At 47.1% G+C, this 12,860-nt stretch overlaps 1 protein-coding gene across 2 annotated transcripts in view; it reads right to left on the bottom strand.

The window, feature by feature from the left end:
* The window catches only part of LOC141943944 (store-operated calcium entry regulator STIMATE-like), a 37,238-nt gene extending 24,673 nt beyond the window's left edge, over nt 1–12,565 (bottom strand). For both annotated transcript variants that reach the window (XR_012629112.1, XM_074869717.1), the window contains exon 1: nt 12,372–12,565. Coding sequence is in view for 1 of the 2 variants with exons in the window: in XM_074869717.1 (XP_074725818.1) it covers nt 12,372–12,480 (109 nt within the window). In the remaining variant the exon portion in view is untranslated. The remainder of the gene's footprint in view (nt 1–12,371) is intronic.
* Nucleotides 12,566–12,860: the final 295 nt, after the last annotated feature.

The raw sequence follows: 12,860 nt of genomic DNA, 5'->3' as shown, positions 1-12,860 counted from the left end.
TTTCTTCATCCCCCCCCTCCAGCTACATGTAACCAGCCACTGCCTTCAAATTTACAATCAAAGGGACTTTTTTCACTGCTGACAGTTCTTGGCACACAAGGATGCTTCCCAGGGCAACTTCAGGATGTGAAGACAGGGACCCAGAGTGCCACAGATGAAAGCAGGGGCATCAGAGCCACATGCTTCTGCCTGCTCTCCAGTGGGGTAAGGAGATGCACTTTTGTAGACAGGAGTTTTCTTACTGCTTGTAGAAGGAACCAGGCATGACTAACACCTCTGCTCCATTTTAGATCACTAATACTGTTAAGGCCAGCACAATTTTAAACAACATGTTATCCAGCTCTTAGTCTTAGATACACATCTTGGTATTCAGATTTACACTCCACCTGCTGTTAGTCTTTCAGTTAATGAAACTCCAGAGAAGTTAACAGCTTCTTTCCAAGTAAAAACTGCCCTTTCAGAGCCAGGAACTGATCTAATCCAGGCACATCACAGTAGCTAGTCCTATGGGCATCCCAGAAAAATACTCACAGGGAATATGAATGACTCGGGGTATAACCTGAAACAAGCCTTTTTCCTCCCCTGCTCAGGGGGGGAATACACAGCTTTAACAGTACAACTCATACAAAGGCAAAGCCAGCACCAAAAGCAGAGTCAGCAGGAGGCTCAGTGAAGGCTGTGAAGAAGCACCAAAACATTAGCTGGATACAGCTGATTTCCCAGTAAAGGGCTCTGTGCTGTTCTGCACCTAGGCAGTAATGAACTGATCTGTTCAGGCCCGCTGTAGTTGAGCACTCTGCCTGCCAGCTGGAGCCCAAGGGACAGCCTGGGCTCACTCCCCTGGCAAATGCCTTCCTGGGCCAGCCTGGAAGGATGCAGGAATTTCCCTGACTGGAGCCTCGACATTTCAGAAGTACAACTTTGTACTCCTTTTACTGGCAAGGTGACAGGATGAGATACAAAAAGACAATCCCCCTAACCCCAGGACTTCAGTCAGGCATGTGCAGGGTTTTCGGTGCCACTCTCAAATCCACAGAGAACCAGCACTCCAATGACCCAATCCACTATTACCATTAACGAGTAGCAAAGCAGCAGTCATGTCAAGTTACACCAGGCATTGCTGCAGCAGTTTGTGCCCTATCTCTGCCCAGAAAAAAAAAAAAAGAGCCTGTTTTCCCTTACCCAGTCAAATCCCACCCCTGTACCCCTGCAGCAATGACTTCCATCAGCACAAACAAGATCTGTCACCACCAATGCCCTTCAAAGGGCCATCTGCATCTCACCCACCCACAAGCAAAAGACCCATGGGCCAACCAAGCTGTGTGAGTGGCCAGAAGTATTTAAACTGAACCAGCTTGCTCAGCTCATGAGGCAAAGAGCATAATGCTGCAGAGAAGCTGTTGGAAGGGTCTGTGGGCCACCAGGACTGCCAGCTGACCACTAGGCCCACTGCAAGAGCACCAGAGATGATTTTCATTATTGTCTTAATGAGAAGTGACATGTTATGTATCCACAGCCACTCAGGCTAGAAATACAGTAATTCAGTGTGATAAGATGACAAGTAAGAGGTAAGAAGTTAATGGTGTGGTGCCTTGTTGAACACAGCTTGTCATGCCTCATTAGATTTAAGAGAGTTATCCAAGACTGAGTAATTATCAGAGACAGTAAAACAGTTGTATTAAAGATAAAAGCTAGTATTATAGAGAAATAATTAACTGCTTAATAGGGCATTTACTGTGCAGAGCTGCAGCAGGCTGTCTCCAAATTAGACCAGAAATCCAGCCAAGATTACCAGGGTTTAAACAGGCAGCAGAGTTGTTCAGCAGCTGTGACCCAGAGGTTAAGGGTGATGCTAAATCCATGTAAAAGTAGCACCAGGTCTTTGAAAACTCATGGAGCTGATGAAGTCCTCTTTGAAGCAGCACTGCTTCTTTTGTGTTCAGGAAGCACAGTAGGGCTCTGGAGCAATGGGCTGAGCAGCAACTGCAAAGTGTCCCTCTTCTCCCTCAAGCCCTGCAGAGAGCCAAGCCATGGCATGCACAGCCACAGGCTCAGCTGACTGGGGCTGGAGAAAGGCTGAAGTCTCCTTTGTTCTTCTCAAAAATCTGTCTCCACTCACTAGGGTCAACTCAGTTTTCCACTGGCTATAGACATGGGCTTGCTACCATGGCTCAGACAGATCAGTCCACCCTTAAGTTTTATTTTAGCAAGACTTGTACATGCTTCTGCACACATGAAGGAGACAAGAAAGATGATATTTAAGTTCTACCACCTGTAGCCGATTAAAAATTTAGTTTAGTCCACACAGAGCTGCACAAGATGGGAGAGAACCCCCATCCAACTAGATTAAAAATGAGACTAGCATGTACTGGGTCCACACCAGAAGACAACAGGTATTTGTCTAAACAACAGTGCTACCAGCCACACTGATTATTTTAACTCTGCTTCCCTTCTTGGCTTTGTCCATTTGTAAAGTGAGCTGGCTTTGCAAGGAAGCAATGTCACTGCACATCTCTATAGCTAAGTGATCTTCCCAAACTACCAGATACCTGCAAGCCTAGTGAGGGCAGCGGTCTGGACCACATCACAGGCCAGGAAAGCACAGGTCTCCCAGCTTTCTGGCATGCTTTTTTTTTGCTCACGGACCCACACACTAGTCACTGCTTTTTAAGTCTTTGCAGGCATGCTACACACACTGAGTAAGGACTGCCAATCTCACTTCATGCCTCTTCACCACTAAACAGGAAAACAGCCCTAGTAACATACAAAGCAAGTAAAATTCACGTGAACCTTTAGATCTAACAACCCCCCTCCCCAAAATCTTTCTAAAGGGAAGAAAACACCAGTGGAAGTACAGGCAAGCTTTCAGACAAATCTTTGAAGTCTAGAAGCACCAGTGAACCTCCAAGCTGAATGTGGGTTGGGAACAACTGCTCCAGGGTTAACTTCAAGCAAGGAAGCTTGAGAAATCAGCCTCAACTCACATTTCCATTGGTGGTGTAAAGTCTGGATGTTTGCAGCATGTTTAAGGTGAGTCCTGGGTAGTGTCGATGGCCTACTGAGTTGCCCCTTTCATCACGGAGCAGAGCTATTTGTGTTCTGAAGAGCAGCAAATTTGGGAGTTGTGTCAAGTCAGCTACCTCTGACAGCACAAAACCACCCAGCAGTGCGTGCTGCTGCTGCAGAGACACCACAGGCTGATAGGAGATGCTGGATGAAACACACCTGAACACACCATGTTCATGGCTGAGGGTCCTTGTCCCAGAGCAGGATGTTATAGCAAGCACCATGAAAAAACAAGCTGCTGAACAGAAGAAGATGGAGACTGCTTGTCCAGATTCTTCCTGCAGGACCTAACCCTGCACTGAACCCATTTCAATCTGATCCTGAATGATTCCATTTAAATTTCAACTTACTGTTGACATCCACCTAACTCTACTGTTAAATGGTTCACACTGTAGAAATGCATTTCCTTCAGAAAGGCTTCAAAGACAGTCCCTCAAGAACAAAAGGAAGCCTCACGAAGTCCCAAGCTGAAGCATACAGGCTGCTCCAAGGTGCACAGCCATGCTGCGGCGTGGAGGTGAATTGCTGTGTGACCATTTAGACTTGCCACGTGGTCCAAAGCATCCCAGGAAAGGCCGGGCAGGTGGGAAGAAGACACTCCTAGAAAAGTCAGGAGAAGGGGACCCAGGTCTATCCCATTAAACAGGAGTAAAGCATCACTGAGATGACAGCCTGCCTTCTCAAGTTGCTGTCCTCATAAGTTCCCACTCTCCCCCTGCTTGGCTCCAGTTACTGCAGACAAAGCACCACGAAGTTAAACCAAGAGGGAAGGAAGATGACTGACAATTTGAGAGACATACCCTGCCCATGGCTGAGAAAGGGCAGGGCAGGAAACAAAATACTCCCAGGCCCTTCCTCTTCAACCAAGGACAATAAAGATCAGATACACTTGAAATTCTCTCAGGACCACCAAGCTGGGTGGAAGTTGGACATCGTAAGAAGAACCTGTGAAGTGTGGGGGGGAAAAAAAAAAGAGAGTGTTTGGGAGCAGTCATTATAGATCTAAGTAGTCAGAAAACTGGAAGATACAAGTTCAATGACAGCTATCCTCACTTTTTCCCCAGAATCATAAGAGGTAGACATTTATTGCGGTGTTTTCTTGATGGAGTAGAAAGGGGACAGCTTTGCCTGCCCTAGGCACATATAGTTCCTTGAAGTCACCCAAGTCTGCAGCAATGCTGCCCCACAGTCTACTTTTATTTTTAAACAAATTCCCTGATTATTATAATCAAGACAAACACAGCACCGATCACCTAATTCCCTCAGGCTGTTCCTCACCACATTTATGGTAGAACATTCCCATGTGCAACGTCCTCCCTTGCACCCATTGACCCTACATTGCATTCAGACAACTCTGCTGCAGATGTGTGCATCAGCACAGGTGCCTTTTACCCCTCTTGGAAATAAAAACTCTAATTTAGGCAGGATTAGCTGCAGCAGTAACTAGCTGCTGATTAGCAAAACAGACTACTAAGGTTTCTACAAAATTAAAGGGGAAACTTATTTCCCTAGGAGAAGCTTAGGTATGCTTGTCTGAGAGTCAGACCACCTCCTTGATAAATCTTACCAAGTCTACCAAAGGATTCAAAAGTTGCTGTTTGGAAGGGAGGTGTCAACTCAGACAAAGCTTTTAGGACTCGATTAACAGGAGATGCAAACCTCACTCCAGCAAGCTCAGCAACAGGCCCCCAAGGATGAATACTGAAAATGAACCTGATATTAGAAGTACTCAGAGAACATGCTGCAGCATTAATACTTAATATTGTGAATGGTCCAGCAAAAGTAAAGGCTGCAATGCCCACAGCTGGTTATGCTGTCACCTGCTTTTAAGAGTGGGGCTAGCCAAACTGCCTACTGTAAAGCCACAAAGCCACCTCTGGGGCAAGAAGTTCAGTACTTTATTTCTGGCCTTTGCAGAAGAGGACTCAGAGCTACTGTACCAGGGAGGAAACAGAAGCTCTTCCCCTGCCCAACCTCTGTGTTATTTATAGGCAGTATAGTCTCCAATAACACATTTCAACCTGTTTTGAAGGACACACCCTTTCCCAGGATTTTTCCAAGCCCCAGGCAGGAAAGAAGCCAACATGCAGGATACAGAGGCCAAAACCCTGGGGTCTGCACTATTCTTAGCCTGAGCATGCAGCTACTCAGACAGCTCGACCCAAGACACAATGGGAGGAAGCAGCAGCCACTGTTTGCAGAGAGCAGCCAACACGCTGCTTGTGAGATAAGTGCACACCCGAGCTGGAAAGGCTCAAAACATAAACCCTCCATCAGTTCAGGGAGCAGCAGAAGTCCTAGCAGTGCTTTAAGGAGAGATTGCTACTGATCTACATGCTCTAGTCTGCATTAGACATATTTAGTCACAGAATCACAGAATCATTCAGGTTGGAAAAGGCCCTTGGGATCATCAAGTCCAGCCATCAGCCCTACTCTACAAAGTTCTCCCCTACACCACATCCCCCAACATCTCATCTAAACGACCCTTAAACACACCCAGGGATGGTGACTCCACCCCCTCCCTAGGAAAAATTTTTTCCTCGTGTCCAGTCTGAACCTCCCCTGTTGGAGTTTAAAGCCGTTCCCTCTTGTTCTGTCACTAATCACCTGTGAGAAGAGACCAGCACCAACCTCTCTACAATGTCCTTTCAGGTAGGTGTAGAGAGTGATGAGGTCTCCCCTCAGCCTTCTCCTCCTCAAACTGAACAGTCCCAGCTCCTTCAATCACTCCTCACAGGATTTATTCTCCAGGCCCTTCACCAGCTTCATTGCCCTCCTCTGCACTCGCTCCAGCACCTCAATATCTCTCTTGTATTGAGGTGCCCAAAACTGGACACAATACTCCAGGTGTGGCCTCACCAGTGCAGAGTCATTCCTCCCAAATACCCTTTTACCAATGCTTCAAGCATGTAAGCACCTGTAGCAAAAGTAACTGGCAGAGGGGATATTTTAAGGAAGGAATAGGGATGGAGGGTATGTTGTAAGTTATCTCTGGGTCTGCACGACATGAGGCAGCAGGGAAGTATAGAGATCGAACTAGCTCCTACTGCTGGGCTATTCCACAGCATCTTTCAGATACTAAGAGTTTATTCTGGGCCAGAGTGCTCTCACTTGCAAGAGGAGCACATGTGGACAGCAGGCACTCAGGGAGCTGCTGGTGGAGCAATGGCCCTGTGCGAAGTCCTGCATGGCACTGCACGCTGGAGCTCCCAGGCTGATGCAGGTGGACCACAAGAAATAATTCTGCTTTTTCCTAACAAAAAAAAAAAAGACAGACTTGAACATCTTTCCTCCCCAAGATCCCACCTAACTGCTGCTCCTCTCCCCCTTCTTGTGTAGTTGCTGACACTGTTCAGCCCATCTGTTCCCATCCCTTATACAAATCCAGAGTCATCCACAGGTCTAGTGCAGGGGAAGCTCTGGTACCCACAGAGCAGCACCACCTTCCCATTGTCCACCCTGAAGAGACATATCAAGAGCCTCAGCTGGAACACTCATCCATCTGGGGACTCAGACTGCCTAAATGAAGGCCACATAGTACTTAGGCTAGAGCCTAAAACTGACAACTGTGCCGGTGTGTCTTACTTCTACACCAATTTTTACAGCTGTCACTATAGCCAACCGGTCATAAACTGTAGCTTTGCGACAACAAGCATTAGACATGCTTTGCACATTGAAAACAGATCATATTAGTTGATGACACATTAGGTTTTACAGGAGTCCTGGATTGGGGCTGGGCTCCAGCTCAAATGCAGAGTGTTTTACCTAACTCTGTCCTGGGGTAGGCAGTAGTGACCTCTCCATATAAAGCATCACTGTATTTCAGGTCAGTCCCTTGAAAAATGGGTTTTCAACAGGGAATACTGTATCTTAAGACAATAAGATCCGAGATCATTAAGAGAACACCCGAAGAATGAAGTGATGCAACTGGGCTGGTAGTTATCATTAAAGTCTATTTGACATACAGTTTTCTCACAAATGCTATTAAAAAACAGCTGGAAATTTAACAGAGAACTCCCTAAAGCTTTACTTGCTCCACCTCTTAATTACAGAAGACTAGTTTCCCTGTAAAGTTTCTTGTACAGAGTTAAAAGTCACCTATAATATCAAGCGTTCACCACATGTTGCAGAACCAATTCAACAAGGTGCTTTGCAGCCCCTGGGTTACAGATAACTTTTCATGCAGTTCTAGTTTGCCAGCTCATTTCTCAGCTCACTCAACCCATTTCTTCTTTCAGAAACCAGGACCTCACAGTCCCCACTTAGCATGCAGCTTCCACTGCTCGATTTAGCTGTTCAAAAGGTGACTTGCAAGAAGAGGTCAACGTAATCAACAGCTGAAATTCAAAAGCTTTGTAGAAAGCAGCGTGCAGCTTAATGAAGCACATCAAGTGCTGCCCAGACCTTCCAGCCTACAAAGCGCAACATGCGTTTTCAAGCTCAGTCAGTTTTCAGATGTACTGAAGCAGAAGAAAAACGTCTTGAGAGTCCTGCCATAGGTAGCTTTTTTGCTTAACCCACAAACCTACATGTAAATTGACTACTGCAGCCCGCTAAGCCCCATGCTTCACACCTCTAGATGCAGTTAACCTTAGTGGTTTTGTTTTCCCCTAGCGGGAAAAGGCATCTGCAGCAGTGAAGTTCCCATTTAAATATACATGTGTGTGAATAATCAAAAAAAAAAAAAAAAAAAATCACACACAGTTACACATTTGCATTAGAAGAAGCAAAGTCAGCAGAGTCCATCTTGAGCACAGTAAGCCTGTAGTGCTTTCGCATCCTGGGCAAATTTATTTCAAAACAGAATGGAAGTCTGGACAGATCAAGCGATCTATCATTTATTTCTTCTCTTTCTGACATGCACTCACACTTCCACACACCCTTATGAGAGATTTTCAGGGTAAAATCCAAAACACCACATAGAAAGCACTCAGGATAGTTTTGAAGCACAGAAACAGTGCTGCAATTCAAAGTATGTATAGCAACAAGACTGAACTTAGCACTGGGGCAGGATCATCGAATGGTTTCGGTTGGAAAGGACCTTTAAAGGTCATCTAGTCCAACCCCCCTGCAAAGAGCAGGGACATTTTCAACTAGATCAGGGTGCTCAGAGCCCTGTCCTGCCTGGCCTTGAATGTTTCCAAGGATGGGGCATCTACCACCTCTCTGGGCAACCTGGGCCAGTGATTCACCACCCTCATCATAAAAAATTTCTTCCTTCTATCTAGTCTGAATCTATCCTCCTTTAGTTTAAAATCCTTACCCCTTGGCCTATCACTACAGGGCCTACTAAAAAGTCATAAAAGGTTGTTTAAGTTTGATTTATCTGATGGAGATGAATACCATGGCTTCTGCTAGTCCCTCTCAAAGTTCAGGTACTTCCATACACTAGGATATTGTTTGACATTTTCACTAACCAATTGCCCACCATCCTGGATGAAAATGCACTGGAAGGTCAGCTGGTAAGTTCACAGGGTCCAGGAAAACACCAGCAATGGGGTGGTACTTCTATTCTCTGCCACAAATTTTCAACCCCAGTCAAGAGCCACCACTTCTTTTGCAGTCAGTCTGGCAAATTCCTATTCCATGGTCCTGCCTCAGGACAAGCTACTTGGACCAGAGTAGAAAACATCACCCTGCTTGCTAACAGCACACCCCCATCACCAAGGCGTGCCTGGGGGGTCAGCATCAGGGTCATTGCAGAAAACAGCTCTGCCTTCTTAGGCTAAGCTTAAGGCAGAATGTGCTGGAAGAATGCATCCAGCAGTGATGTGGAAGAGGAGCATAAAGGGACCATGCTGGTGCCACATTAGGCAGGATGAACACATGTTCAGAAGTCAAGCTGAAAACCAGGTTACACTGTGTGAAGAGTGCTACGGAGCTCTGTCCAGCTCTCCCTGCCTTGCAGTATGAACTCTCTCCAAGAGTTAAATTTATTTTGACACCTGCAGCACAAGTGCTGCTAAACCTCATTCAGGAGCTCAGAGGGCTGCCAGGACTGTTTCAGGAAAAGAGGAAGTTGGAAGAGAAATAAATGTTCTTAGATGTCCTCCATGCTGTTTGTGGTTGTGTAGAAAACAAGTATACCAGCTCCAGGGAAAGCTTTCTCCATTCACAATGGATTAAAAGATAATTTCACTCCCAAAATCTGTTTCTCTTGCACTCCAGTTAATCCACAAGAGCTCCTATGGCTAAAATTTCTACACAAGACTTCCCATTTTGCTGTCCAGGTTGCAAATCTGGACAAGTTTTGCTAGTCTACAACCCCTTCCTCAAAAATTTTTTTAAAACTTAAATAGCAGCAACTGCGGAGACCCAACTCCCAAATCACACCCAGCATCAGCAGCGGAGATACCTGCAACATGCTTTCTCCACTCAACTGAGTGATGATCAAGGCAGAGCATTAAAAACTACTTCAGATGGGACAGCCCAATTATCCACACTCCTTCATGTCACAACCTCCCTAAGGGCAACTTCTTGTACAGGAAAGTGGATTGCCACACACACACACTAAAGCTAGGCTTTACTGCCTCTTCTTTCAAGTGTTTGTGTCTTAGTTCTTGTAGAAAGTATCCTTATAACCAAAGTGCCTCCAAAGCTACCACAGGCAGTTGAGAAGGACAACAACTCATTTTCATTTGATTACCAAATGGGCAAAGGTGCAACCCGAGCAAGCCCTGGACCATACTGGAGTTAGGGTTGACTACAACCTTACAGACCTTCTTGTGGAAAAGCAAGAGAGTGCTTTCAGGCTCAGAGGAACTCTGCCATCACTGTTGCTCATGGTAGTTAGCCAGACTAATATGGCCATCATTTACTTCCGGGTCCTGTTTTCACCACATGAAGGACCCAGTTCCTGTACCCCACAGCAATGGGCAGCAATCATCCCACTCATCCCATTACAGGGAAACAGGTATTCCCTCTGCTGCCCAAGAACTTGTGCTCTCAGTTGACTTTTTTTTAGCCTTTGCAACAGGCTTATCTGGCCTCAAGAAGCCCAGCGGGCTGTTGCAATAACATGTGAAACCATAGATGACAGCTCCATTTTGCCACTAAATTCTCTTCTAGAATTGCACACGATAGCTGTGCTTCCTACAACCCAGATACACACTCGACACAGAGCATCGATTCAGACAGTCATGCAAGACCGACTTCCTTCTCCGTTGGGTTCTCCTACCAGGTTGGCAGGAGATAAGTCTTTCACAGCCCCAAGAGACAGAAATTCAAAGACACAACTTTTTATATTTTGAAATATTAAAAAAACCCCAAAATTTAAATATAAATTTATCCTTCCTGCAGTGGGCTATACCTGGGACCAATATCGTTGATGTATATAATCTGTGAGCACATTCCATATGCACCTGCAAAACTTTGCAGAACACCACATTATTGTGAGCCTGAGCTCCTCTAGATGTTTTCAAGTGCTGTGAACAGTATCCGCACAATTTGGAAATCTATTCAAATTCAGGTGCTCCTATAGCTGAGCTGAACGGGTACTTTAAAAGTAGAAGGAACGCAAAAGGCATCAGCTTGGGTTCAGACAGGAGCAGAATTTCCCACATTGACCTGCAAGATCAAGCAGGCTGGTCTACAACATCCCAGTAAAGCAGAAATCCCAGACATACAGATGACAGAAATACACACCCAGGAATGTCACAGTACTGAAGGAAGAAGTATCAAAGAAGAGCTGACTCCAGTGACAGTAGTGCCCCAAGATCTAGATGAGGTAGTCAGCCAGCTGGGACTGCCCAACTTGCTGGTGGGCTGGATGAAGATGCAAATTAAAGTTCCCAGGAACCTTTTTGACTCTGCACACACCCCACAAGGATCCCATACCTCCCAGCTGCTGGCACCTTTTCCTCCCCAGGAGAGGCTGCCAACTGAACTGGCCACGTGAATAGCCCAGAAGCTGCTTCAAAGCAAGTTACTACCTAACATAAAGTCCTTGGTAAGCCCACTACAACCACCATGGCTTAAAGTCTGCCTATGAACAGCCCCAACAGCAGATCTGACAAAGTCTCCAGCTGCAAGCACGTGAATGGGGCACAGATAAGAAACATCTGGGGTGAATTAGGGACCACCAGCCCAGGGGAGGTGCTGTGGTTGAGATCCCAAGGCTGTAAACACATCTGCTTCTGGGGTCCCAGCCAGCAGTTCCCTTCACAGCTTTAGTCATCAAGCAGATTCACAATGAAACCGCCTAGGATCAGCTTTCGTCTTCTCCTCATTAACCAAGAGGTTGTTAACGTTCAAGGAAACATTAGCCCTTGCACCAGGGGGAGGACAACAGTTAGCCCAGGGTTGATGATTTGCTAGCAGGGGTTCTGTAGCCTTCATCCACAGGAGTATTTTGCTATGATTAACTGACATCCTTGATTTTATGGGACACCCCATGGAGTTTATGGGGCAATTAACCCATATGTGCACATCACCAAGGGGAACAGACACACAAAATTGATCTATTCTTACTGACAATGGTTGGTGAAACACAAGCAGTGAAGTGTTGCAACTGGGTTGCTCCAGCTGGAAAAAGCTATCAGTTATCCCAGGAAGAACTTGTTGCCGTTTTCCCTGGCAGCTTGGTATTAACCACAGCGCTGGAGCCTTTGAAAGTGGTTTCCAGAAGGCAGACAGGGACAAGCAAGCCTCAAAATCTGCAGCTACTTAGCCAGAAAACTTGGGAAGTTTTAGCTCACCATCACTGCAGGCTTTTAAAGAGGGAAAACAGATCAAGTTCTGGCACGTTATTCAGCTTGTGTTAAACAACTTAACCCAAAAGAAGAGCAACGCAGACGTCGCTCTCGGTAGAACGCAGCTGCAGCACAAAACAACGCTAAATTTTCTCATTAATAAACTTTCATTATTAGTGCTCCTCACCGTTTCTCACTACTACCCCTTCACAGTAATCAGCAAAACATATTTCCCTCAGTAACCTCCTTTCCCAGCCTCTGAAGCTCTAAAACTTTTAAAGTTTAAGCAAAGTTAAACAGAACAACGCAATTAAGGGCACCATCACTAATCGAGCAACCCTGTATACCCGCAACCGCTCGCTTCCTCCTCGTGAATCATCGCGTTACACCGTTAGTTTTCACGCTTCATTAAAACTTTCTAAGCGCGGCTCAGCGCTGGCTCACACAAGCGGAGCCCGTTTTGATAATTCCAGCCGCAAATTCAGGCGCTCCGCTGCCACCAGCTCGCAAGGAGTTTAAGAACCACCGCCCGTCCCTCCGCCCTAAACCCTACAGGTAGAAAACCCCAAAGCCTGGTGCTGGCTACAAAGAAAGGGGAGGCCCCGCGGTACTTACGCATGAGGGTGCTGAAGGCGCAGAGGGCGAGCAGCGCCTGCAGCAACACGCCGAAGCGACCCAGCAGCGCGCCGCTGCCGCAGCGCTGCGCCGGGCGGGGGGCGGCCATGGGGAGCGCGGAGCGACGCGGAGAGACGCGGAAAGGAGCGGAGAGGTGCGGAGCGGAGCGGCCCCGCCGCGCACAAAAGCGGCGCCGAGCCGCCACCGCCCCCCCCTCCCGCCCCCGGGGGCGGTGGCTACAGCCGGGGGCGGGGGAGGGCGGGGCGGGGGTGGGGATGGGGATGGGAAAAGGGACGGAGATGGGAATGGGGATAGGGATGGAGATGGGGATCCAGAGGGGGATGGGGACAGGGCTGGGGCTGGGGATGGACATGGGGAAAGGGGATGGAGATGGAGAAGGGGACGGGAATGGGGACAGGGACAGGGATGGGGATGGAGATGGGGACAGGGAGGGAGGTGGAGATGGGGATGGGGACAGGGATGGGGTTG

Source organism: Strix uralensis, chromosome 5 (genome assembly GCF_047716275.1).
Source record: "Strix uralensis isolate ZFMK-TIS-50842 chromosome 5, bStrUra1, whole genome shotgun sequence".
Taxonomy (NCBI): domain Eukaryota; kingdom Metazoa; phylum Chordata; class Aves; order Strigiformes; family Strigidae; genus Strix; species Strix uralensis.
The sequence above is the reverse complement of the archived record's forward strand: the minus strand, read 5'-3'. Positions and strand labels throughout refer to the sequence as shown.